This window comes from Streptopelia decaocto (genome assembly GCF_964273445.1).
Source record: "Streptopelia decaocto genome assembly, chromosome: 3".
In the NCBI taxonomy this organism is placed as follows: domain Eukaryota; kingdom Metazoa; phylum Chordata; class Aves; order Columbiformes; family Columbidae; genus Streptopelia; species Streptopelia decaocto.
In genome coordinates, this window is record NC_138656.1 from 8,836,303 (window position 1) to 8,858,504 (window position 22,202).

At 44.1% G+C, this 22,202-nt stretch overlaps 1 protein-coding gene across 4 annotated transcripts in view; it reads right to left on the reverse strand.

Annotated features, from left to right (window-relative positions):
* Positions 1-634: 634 nt before the first annotated feature.
* MEIS1 (Meis homeobox 1) overlaps positions 635-22,202 on the reverse strand; it is a 110,289-nt gene continuing 88,721 nt past the window's right edge. For 2 of the 4 annotated variants that reach the window (XM_082050100.1, XM_082050101.1), the window contains 4 exons: positions 6,734-6,792; positions 5,038-5,127; positions 4,684-4,779; positions 2,053-2,192 (listed from right to left, as the gene is read on the reverse strand). In XM_082050100.1, the coding sequence (XP_081906226.1) occupies positions 4,721-4,779; positions 5,038-5,127; positions 6,734-6,792 (208 nt within the window). In that variant the 3' untranslated portion in view covers positions 2,053-2,192; positions 4,684-4,720. Of the gene's footprint in view, positions 2,193-4,683; positions 4,780-5,037; positions 5,128-6,733; positions 6,793-22,202 lie in introns of all 4 variants that reach the window. The other 2 variants (XM_082050098.1, XM_082050099.1) reach the window with 1 other exon arrangement.

Genomic DNA, 22,202 nt, shown 5'->3' on the forward strand with positions numbered 1-22,202 from the left:
GATATTTGTGTAATTTTCCTACTACCAGGAAACTTTTTTATATATATATCTGCGATTTTATTGAAAGAAAACGAGAAGGTATCGCAGCCTACCCAGGCTGTTTGGTGCTATTTAACTCGCTGGCTGTGGCACAGAAAGTACAGCTGTGCGAGGAAATTGGTTAATGAGGAGGGGATGGCCTGCACCAGCCTCCGCTCACAGAGGTCCCACAGCCCCTCGCAACAACACGTCATTTACTTACAAATATGCATTGCCCGGGCAATGTTTTCCCAGTTTTGTTTTCCCCCTTCTTTAGCGTGTTCAGCTCCAGAAAGAAATTTGTCAGTGTAATTTAGTGGGAGGGGGTAATACTATTTACAAATTTGTCTGATAATGCCCTGTGATATTACATTTATTAATAGGCAACAGTTCCCATCCTGACAATTTACAGAGAAAGCTCCAAGGAAGTTTCTTTATGCAGCACAGCATTACTTTCACATTCTTTAAATATGAAGCTGATATTTAAATAGCAAATGATAGGCACATTTTTGGAGCTAGATGAATTTTGTAGCTGCTCGGCTCCCAATTTGGGATGGAATGGCTACAAATCCTGAAGAGGGACAGGAAACAAATTTTGCAAGCAATGGAGTCACCATGACAAAAAATAATTTGTTTTTATTTTAGATTCAGATTTCATTACTGCACTCAAACTACTACAACTGGGCTTTGAGTTATTATACAATCCAAACTGTTTCAATCAGAAACTCTAAGACTCAGTGTGCAATGATTATTATTAATAATAATTAGCTCCTTGGTTTCTTGATAGAAAAAGGCTATCAACAAGCATTTGTTTAACCACAACAAAAGTATAATTAGCTTATCCCACTTAGTAAATCTGTATGCATGCCAACTCATACCAAACTGCTACTTTTACAAAAAATTGCAATAATACAGATCATTTTTCCAGTCCTTTTTGCACAAAATTTATTTACAATGTATACATAAATGTTCCATGATGGGACTATGGAAAAAAAAATGCACACATGACCGATGTCTTGCCCAGAAAGAAAGTCAACATATTAAAAATAAATCTTCAGTCCATGTTTCGAGCTGCATAAAACAGGAAGTGATGTACAAGGTGGTGGTTGCTGCATGGGGACAAGGATGCTCTGATGTGACAATTAGGCTTCAAATACACTGCCTTTCCGTTTCCATGCTTCCTCCTACCAGTCTCCTTAAGACACTGCCTGCAACAGCTGATTAATCATTGTTGATGACTGCAGTTTTTCCCATCCTTCCCGATTTACATCTGTTCAGGCCAATTCAAATATGGTGAGTAAATGAATTAGACATGCAAATTCACGCCCCAGGCTAGAAAGAGAGAGAGGGAGAGAGACGGGGAGAAAGGGAGAGAAAGGGAAGAAAGACAGAGAGAGGAGGAGAGAGGAGAGAGAGAGTGTGCATGGCTGAAATCCTAGGATAGAAGAAAGATTCTTCTGCCTGACATAGTTATTTTAATGCTCTAAAAATCCTGCAAATAAGCCCTTTCTGTCATTTGCAGGGTAAGTGTAAGGCTTCTTTTTTAAATGTAAGGAGGCTTCTGGAGGAAGTGAAGAGCTATGGAAACAACACACATAGTGTGGAAAAATTTCACATTTTTTTTAAAAAATCTATAAGAAACAACGTAATATGGATAACAGTATAATAGCATTTTACAATATTTCACTCTTTGTTCTCTTAATGTCTTATATAGGTATTTAGCATGTCCCCAGAAGCTGACTTCGGTTGGTGTTCTCCTGCTTTTCAGGGTCCCTGTGAAGAATCGGAACGTCCCTTGGTCCAAAGTTGACGCCAAGAACTCCATAGTCATTGCAGAAAGACAATGTTTGAAATCTACCGTCGCTGCAGACAATGCGTATTTCCCTTAAGCTACTGAGCATGAATGTCCATCACTTGTCCGCTCACTGCCGGCTCGCCGGTATGAAGCATTGTGGGGCTTGATGCTGACATGGGCATTCCAGGGTGGGGTGGTCCTCCATGCATCATCATCGCTGGGTGGTGAGGGTGTCCAGGAATGTAGGTATGCATGGGGGGGCCATGACGCAGCTGAGCAGGATGGGGGGGCATCTGGGGTGGGGTATAGCTTGGCTGTCCCATATTCATACCCATTGGACTACCCCGAGACACATAATCCCCTGGCATACTTTGCAGCCCTGTGGAGAGAAAGAGGCGGTGGTGAGTGGTGGGACCAGCTACCGACACGGGTCCGCGAAGCTCCTCGGCGCGGGCACGGGAAGGACGGGCTCGAGCCAAAGGTGACCGTGGAGTCACGGGCGCGTGAGTGCGTTTGCCGTTGTGGGATCCAAGCCCACGCCTGGACTCACAACGGTGGCAACAGGGATGATTCCCAGGTCAAAAAAACTCCAAACGAACCCAAGAGCATCCTCCCCCCTCCAAATACAGAGCTTTGAGAGATAAAACCACTTTCTGCTTTTATGGTGAGGAACATATGTGATGGAGATGTTTTCAATCTGGAAGCGTGCTGGAGGCAGAGCCAGCCTGATGACGACTACAGTCACACGGGGTGGTGGCACCAAGCTGGGGAAGCCCTGCAATGGCTCTCAGGTGGGCTCCATCCCCCGTGGCCTGGCTCCAGCTATTTGCCTCTGTCTCCCAGCTTGTAAAAATGTGCTGGGGATCCATAGTGGTTAATGAGGGGCCTGGGAGGAGAGATGGGTTAAATCTGCATCAAGGTTTATCAACATTTATTTAGCTCCTGAGCCCAATCGCTTGGAATCTGTCCCAAGTATTTGTGCTATTCAAACAGCCACTATACAGCAAGCACATACATCGCTGAACAAAGGCCTCATATGAAGCCGAAATTGATAGGATTACTAAGGACAACTGTTAAATCAAACCTGTATTTTTAAACACATAAAAAAAATATATAATCAATAACAATTATCAATTAATTCTCTCCCCCTGCTCACTTCTGTCCAAAAAAATCAGACGTGCAACTCAGTCAACCTTTGAGTGGGTTTGGGAGAACAATAAGAAAAAAATTGGACCTAAAACAATAAAACCTCCTGCTTTCCGTGGGCCTCTGCCTTCTGCTTGGATTGCTGTAGCTGATGGGAACTGACAGGTGTATTGTTTCGGAGAGCTATAAGCTCCATAATCATCAAGGGTGAAAGGCATACGCTATTGCTAAGTAGGTTCAATTGGCTTTAGTTCTAAGTAAGAGCGCACTGTGAATGCGCCGAACACCTTGGAATCAGGTCTCAAGGCTCTAGCAATGAATAGCTGCTTAATCTAGCCTAAAGGAACAGTTTTGAACTAATGAAAATTGCTTATAAAATATACTGTACTCACAGCTCTTTAATCAAAAAAGATGATAATATTTTTTGTAATAACCTATTAATTTAATTGGTCACGAAGCATAAAATACATCATTTAAATTTAATTGACCCAGAAACTAAGAAACAATATTTAAATTAACTAAGCTAGAAATTTCCATGATGAGGTAATAAGGCTGTTGCATTCCCAAGCTCAGAGGAATGTTTTCACAGCTAATTGTTAAAACTTAGTTTTGACTTGTGCCCAGAGAAGACGACTACGAAATACACTTGGCCTGGGTAACTTCAAACCCTACATTAATTTAGGCTGGGGGCACAAAAAAGATGCCAAAATAACTGCCTTTAACTCCAGAAAGAGACCAACAGGAGCAGAATCAGGCACCATTTAAACGTGGTACCGGTGCCTTGATACGTTTCAAACTGCTTTACTCTTTAAAAAAAACAAACCAAAAAAATAAAAATGTGTATAATGCATTTTCCTTACAAAAAGACAAGAGGGAGAAGAAAAAAAAAACTGGGACAGTTTTTCTAGGCTTTCTTCGCGAGGCCTGCCACTGAAGATTGCATTAATGATCTCTATTTTTGTATACTGAATAAGTCAAATCCATTTGTCACACTGCAAGTGATGGCATACTTAATTTGGATATAGTCAATTAGCCTGGGCTAAGCTCCATAGCCTGCTGCGCACACCTCTATTTTGTATTCTCTCTTTTTCCTTTGCCACACGTAATCCCATTATGATGGACAGACAAAGAGAAATAAACTTGAAAAAAAAAAACACATTAACAAAAAATCAAAGTTTCATTCACCACCTTCCAAAACGCAACTAAGTGAAGCTGCCGTTTACTTGTTTATTTTTTTTTTACCTATGAGAAGTCTCTGTTTGGCTTTTTTGGTGTCTTGCAGGTTAGCGGGAGAAATGTAACTCATGCATCAACTGCGGTTAGACAGATTTATGACACTTTGGGGACATGCTCTTTCCTCTCCCTGTGCTGCTGCAGACCGCTTACATTTTGCAAATCAGTCTGTTGCCAAGACGACGGGCTCCCCCACCTCCCCGGCTGCTTCTTGTTTTGTCATGTGCTCGGGGATGGATAATAGCATCAATGTATGGCGGCGTCGATGTACGGCGGCGTCAATGTATGGCGCGCGCACGCACGGGGGGTTTGGGAGCTTGGAAAGCTTGAGCTGAACCAGAGAGAGAGAAACCCGAAGGAGCCCAGGCGTAGGATGGATGGATGGAAAGGAAGGAACAAGCATGAGGCTATGGGCAGGGAGAACATAGGGAAATGCAAGGAGACAAATATCCCTGGGACAAAATGAGAACAAAGACCCCGTTTGTACTTACTTCCCCCTGGCTTTGCCATTGGTTACCTAGGTGAAGGTTACATGTAGTGCCACTGCCCCTCCATGCCCATATTCATGCCCATTCCACTCATAGGTCCTAGAGGGAGATAAAAATCCAAGAAGATGCCAGAGAATGAGCAAAGTCAACAGATAGTGCCAAAAGCCCCTTTCCAAAACACAAGCACAGCAGAGGGTCCAGGACCACTCGAGCGAGAAGACGCCTGGTTCTCCTGGGCACTGCTGAAGGCGGGCAGAGGACAGGCGAGGCAAGGCAGGCAGCTGAGGCGACGGCGGAGGGCAAGAGGTGAGGTTTCCTGCGGTGGCGCAACCAGGGTCACTCATCGGTGGGGCTTACCTGGCGCTCGGATGCCCATGTGCTGCTGGCCGTCCATCACGAAACCTCCCATCGGCTGCCCGTCGGGGTTATAGGGTGTTCCTTGACTTACTGGAAAAGTGCAGAACATTTTGCTCTTTAGCGACAGCCAAATGGGTCACCTCTTCTTCATGGCATCAAGACACAACCCCCCCACCCATGGACTGCGTGAAACAGCTATCGATCCTGGCTCTAAAAAGAAGGAATCATAGAATCACAGAATCATAGAATGGTTTGGGTTGGAAGGGACCTTCAAAGCTCATCCAGTCCAACCCCTGCCATGAGCAGGAACATCTTCACCAGATCAGGTTGCTCAGAGCCCTGTCCAGCCTGGCCTGGGATGTTTCCAGGGATGAGGCATCCACCACCTCTCTGGGCAACCTGGGACAGTGTTTCACCACCCTCATTGGAAAAAATTTCATCCTCATGTCTGGCCCGAATCTCCCCTCCTTTAGTTTAAAACCATCACTCCTTGTCCTGTCGTAACAGGCCCTGCTAAAAAGTCTGTCCCCATCTTTCTTATAGGCCCCTTCTAAGTACTGGAAGATTAAAAACATCTACTGCTCAAATTTAGTGGCCGGGCTAACAAGCTTGCTTAGTTTTGGCTTGATTTCCTCCTGCAAGCTTGGAAATGAAGTTAGCGATCCGAAATCTCAAGACACGAGGAGCCCCGGCTCCAGCTGCTGCTGCTGCTGACGTCAATGCAAAGACCTGTATAGGAGCTGGATTTTATGGCTGGAATAGTCACACTGAAATCGCAGTGTGTTAAATTACGCCCATACGCCTTTCTAAGAGCAGGACCTGAACACATCCGTGCCAGATATTTACCTCTAATGACAAAATAATCAAATGTACTCAAAGAGGAAGCGTGGCCCAAAGGTATCTTGGACAATGACTGATTTGGATAGTTTGGCAGCGAGACTCCGAAAACAAAACCAATTGGGAGTAACAGGCTATTCCTTGATGGTAAATACCCTCACAGAGCTGTGAGCCGAGACCCCAGACACAACCAGCATGTGAAAACTTAACATTTTTTAAAATAATAAATCCCCCTGAAGTAAACTCCAAACACTCAGCGATCCCAAAAGACAGCTACTAGAAAGAAGAGACAAGGGACAAAGGGAGCTTATACAAGTACCACTACCTGAACTCAAGGTTTTAACTGTACATTAAAAGCTGGCTTCAGAAGTAAGCTGCCTTGGGTTATTAAAGCACATAAAGCTCTACCTCATTGAATGTCTTTGAACTTTACTGAGTCCCACAAGCGATTCTGACCCCTTTGCCCTTTTGACAGGTAATAAAGTTTACAGCAATTCCACACCAAGCCATGCACCAGGGAGTGGTCACAGGAGCAGAAAGAGCTGGGAAGGAAAACTCAAAATAACTACTAAATAAAATGAAAATAACATCGATTCCAAATGTGTAGAGAAAGTCCGGTCATGGAGCGGATCATTTGAGTTTCTTTTTTTAAAATTTTCAACGTCTTTTTTGCCCCCCAATATTTTAATAATGTTAAAATGATTAGGGTTGTAATGAAACAAAGCTGGTTGTACTTTAATTGTCAATCACTCCCAGCATTCATTTCTCATTTATTTACCACGTAATGGACCTCCCGGTGAATGGCTTGAGGATGGTTTACGCCTGTGTGACTTGAATATGGTTACTATAGGGGACTTGCCTGCTCGATTGGACTGGTCTATCATGGGCTGAACTATTCTTCTTCTAGCGTTAATAAACCTGCAAGAAAAAAAAGAGGAAAGCAAACGGTTATTGAAGGGGACGACTTCCACCCAACCCCGTCGTGGTGCTCTCCATCAGGCTGCGTGGGGATGCAAATACTGCAAAACCTCTAACCCCGACGACCTTTGAGAGCATGAGCTTGGGGTTTCTGAGCTGATTTATGTTTGCCTGCTTTTTGCCACAGTCGGACACTTCCATTCCATCTTTTCACAGGGGAATTAGCTGAGTTTTCAGGAAACAATACTGGCAACACTCTTCTCAGTTCAGAATGAGACACGAAAAAAAGGGTGAAGCTGGTGAGATGCTCGTGAGGGCATCTGCTCCCTCCCCCTCATTAGTCCCATTTCTGCCTTATGTCCTCTGACTTCTTTTTCCATTTCTTTTTTTATCAAAACCTGCCCCTACCTCTTGCAAACCTAATTCCCTTTTAATGCCCACTATTAAGATAATGAACTGTGATGGCAGAACCCCATCAAATGAGGGAACGTCTGGAGTTTTATCACCGTTAAGTCACACTGCTGGGGACTTCAGAGCCCTGCATTCCTCGTAGCCATTTCTTGGTGGGCTTTCTCCCCCCTCTCTTTATGCAAAGTCTGAGAGGTCAAGGCGAGGTCATAGCTTTACAGTAATTGAATTTATAATCCTGTTTTCTCCAGCTAGGCCTGACCATTTACAGCAAACATCTTGTTAAACTGTAATTACTGGACTACTGAAAATTCCCCTCAAACAATGAAAAGCAGATCTTTGTAAAGAAGAAAAAAAAAGGTACAGTCGTTTTTAAAAAGAGCCATCTGCAACATTACTCTTTGCGTTTTTGTAGCTCTTTGCCTCATGTTTATTTGGGAAAGGAATATTCAAAATAATTTGGAGCAAAACAGAAGGAGCGGCACCGCAAGTGCCCCGGTCCTTGTGGCGTTGCAATCAGGAGGCTCAAAACCATGGCTGGGAACCTGTCCGAAGAGTGTTAGAAGAACTTCTCTTGCGGTTTCACTCATCAAAAAGCTTAGTTAAAAACCATTTGGAAAACATCTCCATGAAGATTTAATCACGGCAAAGCCTCATAAACAGACTTTACATTCTTTACGAGAGAGAAAAACAATAATAAAACCACGTATGCCTTAAAATTTACAAGTAAAGGAAGAAGTGTGAGCACGTGTGTAACCACACCGTGCTTGTGAAATGCAATGGGAAAGTCTACAAAGGGCTATATGGTGCTTGTTTTTGTTGCCTTTGCTTGGGGTAGCTTAGCAGGAGCTCTCCTACCACGGAGATAAAGCCACCAGGACATTCCTGCGGGAATCAGCTCTGCCCACCCTTCCCTTACACCGGCGAGGAGAAGAATCACAAACCACCACCCTGTGCTGTTTGTTTTGCCCTCATTAAAGACCAGCACAGAGATTTTGGTCTCCTCCTATCTCCCATTCCCGACTGACCCCCCACTCCCTAAACTCTCCAAAAATTAATCAAGATGTTGAGTCCTAATCCAACCTGTCTTAACAAAATGGGCTCAAAGGCACCAGTTCCAGGTGCCGATCTGGAAATTTTACATCTGAACTAGGTCATGTTTTGTCAGCAACAGTATTGGATCAATTTTTGTACATATTTCCAATAAAACCGCCCGTCTTAACTCCAGCAAACAGTGTTGCAAATCAGTTTATCATTATCTTGTACAAACCATGAAAATTAGAATCATGTGAGCAGAAGGTTAGACTAATTCTCCTTTCTCATTATAAGCACAGGTGTAGCACAAACACCATGCGAAATAAGCAATTAAAAAAAATCTGCTTTTTTCCCCCATTAGCTGCCTTAGCTCCATGACCAATTAGAAAATTGTTTAATATCTGTAATCTGCATTTGCAGAAAACAATTTTCACAGTAACTCTCCTAAGTAAAACAGCACCACAAACTCCCAGCGCTCCAGCCGTTTCTTTCTGCAAGCCTGGCAGGATCTTGCTGTGTTTATTCCATCATTCTCCTGCCCGATTGCCAGGACCTGTTAGTGTGTCAGGAAGGCATTTCTTATTTGTATTTTCAGACATTTTGTGTAAGCCGTGAGATTGGCTGGTCACCGAAACCTTCATTTGCCAACAGCATTTACCTCAAAGAAACCCTGAGCAAAATTAAGCACGCACGCACCCCAACTTCACAACTTTCTCTTCCTTCTCCTCCAAACTAAAAGCACTTTTAATAAGAAGGGCAGTCTCATAATAACAAGCTATATAGCTAGAATTTACCAATAATTATCCACAAGATGGGCCTACAGTAAAACATATTCTCACCTGTTTGCCCCATGCTACCGCTTGGGATGTCTGCTTTAAGAACATTTTACACACAGGTACTTAGCAGTTATCTTCTTCCTACGCGTTCATGTAAGTATTTTCTATAAGTAGCAATTCTGCCAAACAGCCCAGTGTTTGGATGTCTTCAGGGGAAATTCAGACGCAAGAACATTTTCCTTCTGGGTAAAGTAATAAAATGACATTCTCGCTCCTCCCACTAGAAGTCAAACGGAGGTCAGCTCCCCATCCTTGTATCTGTTTAAATAAACTGGTCCAGCTGTTTGTTTCCAGGATGCCCTTTAACCTTCTGTCCCATCCTCCCTGCCTTTGTAACAGAACGCTTTACTTTGCATTATAGTAGACTCCAAACCACTATGCATTAAAAAAAAAGAAAGTATTCACTTTAAAGTTTCTTCCTGCATCCCAAACTTGGAATTCGTAAGAACCCATCAGATTAAAACTCTTAATGTGGCTTGCCTTGAAAGAGCACAATGCAGCGCTGTTACATTTATAAATCACATTTGAGAGCTCCTTGCAAGCAAATTAGCTGTTGCTGCAGAAATATACAGACATGGGGGGACAATTTCTTCATACTCTCTGTTTTTTTCTTTGATAGAAGGGCCAGGATCTTTTGATCACTCTTTGAATTTCCAAAGTACTAGGCTTATGTACCACCAGCAGAAATCATGGAAGAGAAAAACTAACAGGAAAAATCTTACTGCCCCTTTTCCTGTGTGTTCACATTCACCTATTTTAAGAGAAAGAAACCCTGAATCACCCTGTTTTCAAAAGTTCAGAGGAATCAGGACCTAAAAAAGATATTTGCATATTAAGTGCTACTCAAATGGAGTATTGTCAGACTACAACTCAGTATAAAACTGAAGTTAATGATTAAGATGGCCAAATAACGTTACGCATGTGAGTAAAGACTCGCACAGGCTCAAAGGCTTGCAGAAAGTATTTTTCCCCACACCAGTGCTCTGTGCTCTATGCACTGGTACCTTTGCTTTGATATGGGAGGGCTTTTTTGCTTTGCTTTTGCTTTCCACCAAAGAGCAGAATCAACAGCACCACAAACAAGGTGAGATCTCTCAGTGTACAAGCTGCACCCATTTCCCTGCCCAAGGAGAGCTGAGAAATCTGCAAAAAGATGCTTTGGGTTGCAGTTTTTCTTTTCTTTTCTCTTTTCTCTTCTCTTCTCTTCTCTTCTCTTCTCTTCTCTTCTCTTCTCTTCTCTTCTCTTCTCTTCTCTTCTCTTCTCTTCTCTTCTCTTCTCTTCTCTTCTTTTCTTTTCTTTTCTTTTCTTTTTTCTGCAAGGGGAAGGATCTGGCATGGAGGAAACGTTTGAACAGTTGGGCAAACACAGGAGTTTAAAGTATTTATTATTTTTTTCAAGTTAACTTTTCCTTGCCCTTTTGGATACACGAGATTGCGCTTTCCACTGTGTCCCAAAAGAAGCAAGAAAAAAACAGCTAATCCACCTGCATAACTGCTAAAGAGGAGGAGGAAACCCTCTCTTTCTCCAATTTGCATTTTACTAGGATGTTTTCTCTTAGGCTTGTTGCCCGGGCTGTGTCTCCGGAGGTCACTGGCTGTCCCCCGGTTGGTGCACACGGGTCCCACGGGTGAGATCCAGCCCCGGCCCCGGGGATGCAGCAATCTGCCTCTGCACTCTGACCTTCAGCTTGGCCGCCCTGGCTGCCAGGCACAAGTTTTGTTTCTTCTCAGCGAGAGGCAGCACGGCTGGTGATGACAAAAGACTTATTTTATTTGGAAATTGGCTACAATAATAGCAGCCAGAGAGCAAGGATTTTCGGAGGGTCACCAAACCCTCCGAAAGGCACAGTTCGCTACGGCTCAGGTTACAGCCGGAGTGACATTTTCTGCACAGATCTGTTCTTTCTCCCTTCCCCTTGTATTTCACTTCAGTTGAGTGAATAAAACAAGACCTTCCTCCGCTGTCACAAATTTCCAAAGTCACCTTTGCTCAAGAATCGCCAGAGCGATCGTGGGGACTTCCAATTTGCGGTCTTCGAATGAAATTTTCCAGGACCAGCTGTCTGAAAGAAGATGCTGAGACTTTGTGGTATATTGAATTTTCCTCTCTCCCGCCCAGCCCTCCCAAATGAGGAGAGATTCACACCATTACCGACTTTCGATACTTGGAGTTGCAGGCTGCTCCTTCTGAATATTGTCCCAAAGCGCCACATGCCAGAAGTCTGTGTATCACTAGCAGTGCCAAGAAATTCCCCAAAATCACTCTGCCTCATTTTCTCCTTGAGCTCCTTCTAGCAAACCAGGCGTAAGAACAATGAGAAACCCCACAGTACCTACAAACCTCACTGCTAAAATCTCTCCTGCCCCTCTGAAAAGAACAGTGTCCCTCTTGACAACAAACAAATCCTCATTTTTTATAACAGGTGCCAAAGTAACCAGAGCCCTTCAAACTGGCAAATAATTCACTTGTAAAACTAGCCGTACTCTTTTCTGCATACTGGGATCTTTCATTTATGCAGCAGTGAAACAACCTTCTCTATTCAGCACTTAATTCCTCAACGCTTAACAGGTTTATCTCTAATAAAAACAATTTAAATGGAAAGTGTGCTATAAACTGGGATTATTACACTTCAGTAACTGCTTTATTCCTTACTTTAACATATTTTCATTTTTTCCTGTGTATTTGTTTTCCAGACCTTTTTAAAGGAGTCAGTTAAAGAAAAGAAAAAAACCTAGGAATTATTTCACTGAATACTTTAAAATGTTTTAAAAACAGCCTTAAAAATAGCAAGCTCCCTCTCTAATTATGAACAGAAAAAAAATAACTGCAGACTTTTGAATGGTAATCGCATCTCTGTGTCCCTAAAATGAGAAATAAATGTTAAAAGAGTGCTTACTGCCGTTATTAGAAAGTTCTGATCCTGAAGTCAGTTAGTGTGCTTAATGATCCGTAACTACCAGTCATTAGCAATCCATGCTCTCTGTACTCCCTTTATTTGTAAAGAAAAAAAACATCCAAGACACTCAAGAAACTTTGTTCAATTTAAAGTCAAACCTCATGAAGTCATGTTTGGCAACTTTTCTTGGTTCCTCCTCCTCCTCCGAACCGAAGACAGTTCAGGACTGCAATACATCATTTACAACACTAAATAGAGGTAGGGAGGGAAGAGAGTACACGGGCTGCTAACCGCCCACTCCAGACACGTAATATTGGAATATACTCCAAATGCAGAGAGTCCATCCATCAGAGGGTGGGGAATGTCTCCTGAAAGTTCTCCTCTCCTCTCCCTCCCTCCTCCACTGGCAGCACCAGGAACTGTATTTAAGGCTGGGGGTGTCGCAAGACAATATTGAAGAGTGAACAAATAAAATACTATGCAAAAACCAGTGATGAAAAACCACTAATTAGCTGACAAATTTGATGTAAAGCACTAATGAAAGCCATGTGTGGTTCTGCAATTTAGTTTTAAAAATAGCATCTGACTTCAAGCATTACTATGTGACCCCACCGATGGACTCATGTTGTGCATTCAGAAAAGTTGCTTTAAAGTGCGAGAGTGCTATTGAATCTCTCGCAAGCCAGTCCTGCTAATGTAACAAGCATATCAAGTACAAAAATAGAAAGCAGAGAGACGGGATCAGGTATGCGCTCCTTGTAAGAGAGCCGGCTATGCCCTACATTCGGCTGGCCCAATGTGCGCCAGCTCCACCTTTGGCCACCTCCTGTGCTTGCTCTTCTCCCAACCTCTTAAGCCCCGCTTCCCCTCCTGCTCCATACCGTGCGTTCTTCTCAAATCACCACAGGATGCCTCCTGCCTCCAAATAAACAGACCAGATTTGGTGGAGCACCCTGGTGCCAGCCCCATGGGACACCACGCAGCTTCAGTGACCGCCTCGGGGTGGCAGTGAGCCCAGAGGTAGCTCGTGCTCTCGGTGCAGAAGGTACAGCCGATAGCTTTCCACCGAGGTACGACCCATGAGCTCCTGGCCCCACTCTCTCCCTGGCCCAAACGCTCCCTTAGACCCATCTCTGCAGAGGAAACACAGCTGGTGGCTGCTCGGTCGGTCTTTCTAGAAGAAAGCTGGGCAGGAAACACTTTTCCCATCTTGCACAATTTTTCCTGTTCCCTAGCAGGATGGAACTAAAGCCTATTTGTATTTATTCAGCTAGTTTTGAATGAAAAACAAGGGAAGGACTTGCTAGGGAGGAGTGAAGAGTCAACATGCCCGGGGAAGGGCTCCCTGAAGATGCTCCTCCCTGCTCTGCCCATCTCCAGTGCCCTCCCACATCACAGCCGAGCTGCTGTTGGCCTTTCTGGTACACTCTCCTCCTCCTCCTCCTCCCCTCCCATCCACAAATCCCACTCAGTCCTCCAAAAAGCTCAGCCAACATGGAAAGTTTCCAGCGAAAAACCGGGTCCAGCACCCAGACGTCTCCCCGCAGAGGCCGTTCCGGGGGTCTCGGCTGTGCCAGGGAGGGCTCGCAGCAACCTCATTCCCTGACACCGCAGTTCCCCGGGGGTTTAAAGCAGATGTAAACTCGCCCTCGGCAGCCAGATGATGTAAGGGGAAATCTTTACATGGCAAAGCGCCAGCGGAGCTGACCTCCCGTCTCTTCCCTGCTCCCAAATCCCAGCGCAGCTGTAGTCCGCTGATCTCCGTGTGCCACAATTAGCCTTTAAGGAATATGGCAAGGATTCATGTAGTAGAGCAGCACTTAAAGGCTGCTCTAACTCCCACCTGGGACAGCACTAGACCCCAAAACAACACTGTAGTTGGGTACACAACATGCTACCAGCCAAAATCTTGCCTTCCACAAAAAACGCCCAAGGACTGACGCTGTGTAGTTGTTTTTCCACTGCAGACTTGCAGAGCAATTCATCGCAGTGCCATCCAGTGCACTGTCTTTGCAGGGATAGAGATGTACGTGCTTTGATGTACAGACAAAAACAGACGCCACAAACCCCAGGACCTCTCTAACGCTCGTGGCAGGGGGTGCGCAATCTCTCTGCAAGCTTTGAGAGCATCCCAGACTGCGACACACATCTCCCGGATCGGGCTTTTCTCCAGGACTGAGGGGGTTCTGACTCTCAGCTTTCCACCTGAACCTTCAGGAGAGCATGTCTGGACTTTGTAACCCAAGTCCTGCTCTGGTGCACACCATCAGGGCAACCCAGCAGCTTCAAATCACTTCAAATCAACAACCCGAGTCCCACTCCATGGCAGGGTTTGTGCTGGGAATGGGTGAGAATTGATAGCGAAATACTTGCTACTTCCTTGAAAACACTCCTTTCTCTACCAGCAACTCCCTGTCCTCTGTCAGTCCAGCATAACCTCCTATTTAAGGGAATGTAGCATTTGTGAGAGGTGCCTGTACGATCTCCCAGCTTTCTCCTGCTGCACAAGTGGTCTAAACACAGGAGTTCCCCCTTTGAGGTCCAAGGCTTTTTCCATACACCAAGTTAGGAGCCTGTCCAAACAGTTTTCCCCTGTTCACTCCTACACAGAGCATGGGAGCTGGAAGCTGTGCCTGGTCCTCCAGCCCAAGCGAAACCAGAGGGGCTGCTCTCACATCTGGCACTGGTTTAAGCATGCTCCCATTCACTTAAGGATACGAGAAATGCCGTGTCTGCGCTCCTGGATGGATCTCCTCACCCTCCTCATCTCCAGAAGGCCACTTAAGGAGTTTGGAGTAACCCTGTACCCTGTCACCGCACACCATTCCTCCAGCCTGCAGGACATGGAGAAGCGGACCCAGGATGGCCAAACTGAAAGCCTTAACAAATGTCTCTGGGAGAAAACACCCCCAGACCTCCCAAAGAGAAAACATAATGAATACCTATATGGGACTTGTGATTTGTATGTGAAATAGGCTTTGACATCGCTCTGGTCTATACCCCGAGACATCGGTTCAGGATAGAGGAGGGAAGCTGTGATTCCTGTGGTTGAGTCCTCCCTACCACTACCGAGACAGCAAACACGAGCGCGTTGGTGTATTTCGTGTGATGTGGGCACCTGCAAAACTGGTTTCAAATTATTTCTTTTTTTTTCAGAAACCACAAAAGATACAACTCTGAGTCACAGCCAACCTGAAACACAACCCCACACTTCTGGACGAACTCCTCCCAAGACATCCTACTTCAAAACATTGTTTTCTAACCACTACTAATAACCTACTTTGTAATCTACTTTATCTAAACATAATTTCCCATTAAGTGAAGTAATTAATTTTGCTTATAATCCTACTCCTGACGGCGTTTTATTCAGGGCAGAAGAAAAGACACGCTCAGAAAACAACGCAAACAAAACACACTGAGGGAGGTCAGAGGAATGTCAAAGATAAAAAGAATTTGTGAGACTACGTGACATAGGAAGCTTAGGGATCAGCCCCCCAGATGGTACAAACCACCTTTATAAACCAAGTGACAAGTCAGACATCTCTGGGACAAATCTGAATGAAAAAGGAGCAATTGCTCTCGTACTTTATCATTAGCCAAAAAAGCCACAAGGACTACAGGGCAAGAAAAAGAATAACCCATGAAACTGTTACATGACCTAGATTTCGTTGGAGAACTGCGGAAGCAATATTTTTTCAGCAGCATCTGCTGCCTTTTTTTCCTTTTTCAAAAGTAAAATAAAAAGCAGAAGCCTCGTTGGCTCTATCGCTGGTAAAGCCACCCATACATCATTTACACCAAACCCATTTCAGGGCAGGCAGGGCAAAACGCACGCCCGTCCTCGCCCTGTGCCTCTGGCTGTGTTTCATTTTTTGAGAAGAGAAAATTGTTTTAGCCGAGAAGGAGGCAACATTTGCCCCATATTTAATATTTCAGGCTGACTTTTTAAGCAGGCAGTTTGTTTTATGCAGGTGCAGCCCGGAGCTAGTGCCTGATGTAAGTGCGAGAGAGGGTCTCTGAGGGCACCTTTCTCCCCGTGTTGGCGTTTCAGTTTGCGACGGTTAATCGCTCTACAGCAACCTCAGCAACTGTTGACACAAAATAGGTGGAGATCAGGTCTGTGCAAGCACAAAATACCAGAAAGGCAAACTATATGTAAACACACTTCAGATAGCTATGACAAGAATAGACCAAAACCTGACTTGCAAAGCAATGACAAACCATTACTCTCCTCTTCTCTCTCTCTTTTTTCATATATATATTGAAGGTATAGATTTTTATTTATTTTTTTAATATATATTGAGGGTATTTTTCCTCACAGAAGGATCTCTCGCACTAAAGAGAAACCCAGCCATGAGAATTTTATTTACAGGAGATGGCACAGAGCCCTCCGCTTGCTTGCAACACAGAATTCCCACAATACAATAGTGTCCTGGATGGGTTTTTTTAAAGCCAAACTGTTTGAGACAATGCACACCTGAATCTCACCCTTTTAAAATAAAAAGTAGCAACGTGGTCCCTGCCCTGATCCTGCACAGCAAAGGAGTAGAGAAAAGAGCAAGCAGCGAATGTTTGCATGTTTGCACTGTGCCTTTTCATCTTATCTCCCTGACACCTGACAGACCATTCATTACAGAATATTAATGCATCGACTAAAAAAAAGTTTGTCAGGAACAAAACCACCCCAGCGCAGGATGTAAGGCCCAAGGGAAAACAGGATATTTTTGGCTGTGTATTAACTTCTTGAGTGACGAGCACCTTTTGTTAGTCAAGAAGGTAAAACCCATGCACACTGTATGATGCTCTGCAGTGGGAACCAACCTTTCTCCCTCTCAAAGAAGCATCTGTGTGAATAAAATAACACCAGATACTTTATTTGCTCAGTGCTCAGGGCGCCACTAATTAGTCTGTCAGTTCATGCAAAATGATCCCGCGTTTGCTCTTGAAATAAATGGTGTTTCCTCTGCTGGTTTTGCCTGGCCTGAACCCAGGGGATGTCAGAGCAGTGGTTAGGGGAAACATCCTCCCTTGGTGCTCCTGGATGGGGTGACCCCTGTTTTGGGGCAGTTTGAGGAGAGTGCAGACTACCAGGTGTATCAGTGCTCCAGGGTGAACACCTTCCTCTGCTCCACCTGAAGTCCTGCAGGCCGAGAGCAGCTTTGCCCCAAAAAACCTCTTTATCCACTTCTTCTGAGCATCTGCCTCCTTTGGAAAAACACCCGTGTTTTGTGCCAAAACCGCATCGCTACTCCTTAGATCCGCTCACCGAAACCAAATCCAGCATGTTTAAACTACCGCGCTGTATTTTTAAATGGCTTTACTGAACTAAAAAAAAATACCAGCCTAAAATCTGGTGATACAAGAGTACCTGATGGCTCTAAACTCACAACTCTTCCCCCTGCAAGCTATTTGCTCAGCTTTTCTAATAATACCTTGGCTGCCTGGCAGCTCTCCAGGGCTGTCTGAGGCAATATGCAAGCTAAACATTTTTTCGTCTGATTTCAATATTTTCTTATGAGTAACTATACAGGATTTTACCTAGTGAGTATTCCTGATTGCTGTAATTTAAGAACAGAGAAATAGACTGCAGATGTAATATTATTATTACAATTGGCATTCGAGGTGAAAGGTATAACAATTAGCTGAGACTTAGTGAAAACATAAATGTAAAAATCTACTTGAAAAGCCCAGCACATGGTACTTTTAGAACAGCTAATTTATCGCACATATTCCAAATTGCTCAGAGTGTAACAATTCACCCAGCGAGATGCTTTTTAAAACAGTTTTCTTGGGGGTTTGTGTTTGAGGTGGAGGGTGGGAAAGTGTGGATGATTTTCTTGTCGCAAACACCTACTGTCTTATTTTACGCTGGAATAGCAAACAATATATATTTGTTAAACCTGAAACATATATTCTGTCTTATTTCAATTTTCTCCTGTTTCTCCATGTATTCCCATTAATAAAACAGTGTTTAAATAACATACGTATACGTATTCTTGAATCACATAAAGAAGGAAAGTAAATAGTTTCCAAAATCTGATGGTTAAGTTTGTATTGCTGAAGCTGAGAGGATAATTTGTGAATGTTTTAAGATTTACAAGTAAATAAGTACTTGTATTTAGTGTATCTGATTACTGAGAAAAGTATTTGTTATGTTCTTACACAGATTCAAATTGCATCTTGACCTTTTCTCATTTAATCTGTTTACTGCAACAAAAGCAGTAATAGATACATCTGAAAACAAGCAGATCTTTTACTTGCCTAGGACTAAAAACCCTTGAGTGCAACATGCTCTGCAAAGCAGCAAACGGAACAGCTTGCCTGGTTTTTGTAGCCTGTGATCTGGTAGAGCAGCAGGGGTGAAAATCCAGCTCTGCGTGTAGGACCAGCACCTGCTTTTGCTATGCTCCCTCCCTGCCCGCCTCCTCCCCCAATTACACCCTAAAAATAGTGCTCAAGTGGGACTAAAGCGGAGTGCTGGTCATGTGCTGGCCTTTTGCTCGGGGTGAGTATCACCCTCAGTGAAGGAATTGAGTGAAGCTGAAGTCGATGCTTAACGCTCAGCCCCATGAAGGAGCCTGTCCATGCCCCCCAAGGGCCTGGCGTGGGGCTTAAAGAATGGGAATCAGAGGACATTATTACTTGGATTTTGGGGTGTTTCAGGTGTGCTTTAGATGTGCTAAACCCCAGGCATGCTATGGTAAAAAAAATAAAATATCTCAGCTAGAAAACAGCCTGGGACTGTTTTGCAAAAGGTGGCAAGGTGGAGAGCCATGCAGCTGCTCCTCCTTCCCCTCCATGTCTGCGGAGGGGCAGGCAGGGGTTTTCTGCATCTGTCCCCATCTGTATTCCCCCATATGCCCCATCAGCATCCCACATCTGCCCTATCTCCATCCTTCCACCTGCCCCATCAGTGTCCGTCCCCATCCGCATCCCTCCACCCACCCCATCAGCGTCTCCCCATCTGCAGCCCTCCATCTGCATCTCCCATCTGCCCCATGAGCATCTTCCTCCCACATGCCCCCATCTGCAACTCTCAATTTGCATCCCCCCATCTGCTCCATCTGTAACCCCACCATCTGCAAGCCAGGCCAGGTAAGACCTGCAAGCAGACAGGAAGGACACCCCTCGCTGTGGTGTTCCCCATTCATTGCTGGGTTCTGGGGTGCAATCCCCCATGAGAAGTGCAAAATCATCCCATCCCCGCCATGCCACCCATGCCACAGCAAAGCGCTTCATCCCCTGCCCCATGCAACTACAGAGCAAAGAAACCCAGGCATGAGAAAATTTCCTGCTGGAGAGGAGCTGTGATGGGGCTAAAAGTATTTCTGGGTGTCTATGCCCTGAAGTGGCTCTGCTACTACACACAGTAAAGTGGTCTGGTCTGCCTATCACAAACCCATCTCAGATTTTTCACATTCATCTTCAGGTTGGTCTCAGAGCCTTTTTTAAAGTTAGTCCTTACAAAGTTTCAGCAAAATAACTTCAGCTGTCTCCAAGAACGAGATTAGGGAAATTTACATTATTTGTTCATTTTTTCCAGTGTGTTTGGTTGGGATTGTGTTTTTTTTTCTCAAGCCTAGAAAATTATACACAAAAGTGGTATTTAAAGAAGCCCAGGTCATAAAATCAAGAACTCAAGAATTAGGAAACTGTATCAGTAGAGCTGCTTGCACCCTGTTCTTTAATCTGCTTTATAAACAGACAGTTTAGTTACCATCTCACAGTACAATTTTTGATAGGGTCCAATGCCTCATCCACCCCAATGATGGTTTTGTTTGTTATAAGAACAAATCAGGGCACTATAAGGTAGAAAAATTCATTTCTCCAGGAAATAAACTTCATCAAAGTTGAATGAGTAAGGCAGCAAATGGCAAGAAAAGCAAAGCAGTCCTGGTTGAAGCAGCTGAACACTGCACTGGTGAAGAGAATTCAGCTCTGCTGCTTCAGCCTTCAACTGCTTGGGAGCTACTCAGTAAATCATCAAAACCAAACTTTTCACCAGCAGTTACTGATTTCTCGCATCTCTTCTCCCTACCCAGCACCGGAGGTTGGCAATGTAAGACATCAAGGCACTAAAACCAAGAGATTTTCCACTGAAAATGGTGGTTGTGCTAGGCCTGGACCTCCCTGAACCTCAGTTCTTCACCTGTGAACCAGGACAACCCTATTCTCTCTTTGCAGGGAGCTGTAAAAACATCATGCAGACCAACAACCTTGTATGCACATACAGGCAAGTGGAGGTCAGGGGAGGACTTGGGTGTTACAGCAGTAAGTGCCATTGGAAAGCCTAGCAGTAATTATTAATTCAATTTTCAAGCACGGTTTGAATACAACTCAACAAACGAAGCACTGAAGAATGAGCATAAGATAAAATATTGACTAGCTGCTCCATCATTGTCTGGTCTGTGCCCTAGATAACGCAAGGGTACTTTGGGAAAAGCAGAATGGAAGCACCTAATAAAAGGCTTGAGCTTTAAGAATTTGAATGTTTAAGATCATTATAATGCAGTTGTATGCACTTCTGTGTAGAGAGATAGTCACATATGGATATGCACATACAGAAAGGTTATACAGGCACATAATTCTACAAGTACACAGACATTTGTCTGTGTGTACCTAGACTTTCCCAAAACATAAACAAGCATCTGACACCTAATGCAGTGTTTGATGAGAATTGCTCTCTCTTCTTGTTAGAGCACCACCACTAATTATTTACTGTTAGTTCTTAACGGGAAGAGATTCAGCTGGGATGTAGTCAACAAGAAAACTGTATAGATGGTTCAATATTGCCTGGCTGGCTCTCAGCTGAGGTAAGAAGTGATTGTATCACACCTCCTGGGTATTTCAGTCACGGTTTTTATCACAGGGGAAAAGCACCTTATTAACCTGCACTTGGTCAGGTCCCTTCAGTGTCCATATATGCAATGTTATCAAAATCATACAAGTGCCCCTTCTAGTTCACATCACCATGCTTCGAACCCTAAACTGCTGCGAGGTTAAACGACCAACAAGACAGAAACCTGAAGGGTTCATTTAGGCTAAAGACATCTTGAACTCTGCTACCTTCTTACCTGCCATAGATTTTTGCTTTTTGCAACAGGGTAAGGGCTCCCTCTTCCCACGATAGAAACATCCCACTGAGGCAAAAAGATGGTCCTATCAGACAATGTTGGTGATTTGCAAGGAAAATCGTTGTGTGTGAAAAAAAACAGAAAAAATTCTTCTGTGTGGACTATTTCATTACTTTAAAAAAACCACAACAAAATAACCCAAGGAAAAAGGTCAAGTTAAAACTGTGGTATTTTTAAAGACGTGCCCTACCACTGATACATTTTCTGGCACATCTCGCATCATCACCCCATTCCTGTGACTCCTCAGCCATCAATAGGAATTGTGTGCATCAGCCTGGGGAGCCCAAACACCGGGCAGACCGTATGTGAAAAGCGTGCTGTTTTTCGCTATGGAAGAGAACTGAAGTACGCAACCAGCACATACTGTAAAGGCATTCAAAATATGACAAAAAAATCTGGTCAAATGCTTTCAATCTGCAGAAAACAAATGCTCTCTTCACTGACTGCTCTGTGGCAAACTTCAAATTCCATCCAGAAAATCCAGCATTCCCAGTCTGGGCTAACGACCATGCTACCAGACATGAGTTTATGTTTTTCATGCACATTTCATGTATTCCCACATGCTGTGTTGCTGCCAATAATTTATGACTGATCTGCACCCAGCTTGCCCTTCAGCATTTTATTTAATCTCTGCAACAGTGATTTACAATGACTCATCATTAATACAAAAATGTACATGTGTGTTAACAAGTTTGGAAGAATCTGAGGAGGAAGGCAAAATTTTTTGCAAGTCGTGGCTGAATGACTTATAAGCCCTCTAAAGGAAGGCAAAGTTAACCAGAAATTATACATTAGCTCTTCCCTGCAGCAAACGATTTAGGCAAAAAGAGTTTCTTCTCCTGCACACCGACTTAGAAGAAAAGGGATGGCGGAAAACACTGGGAGAGGGTTGCTCACATCCCCAGATTTGGGAAGGGATAAGTAGCTCGTCGCTCATGGCACAGCTGGATGTTCCCTAAGGATGCCCGAGTGTGTGTGTGTGCAACCTGCACACTCAGCCACAGCCTCACAGCCTCCTCATTCCTTAGCATCCATGACGAAAAGCAGGGGCTGAATTACCCTATTTTGGCATCTCTGCCCACCACATACAGATATCTGTT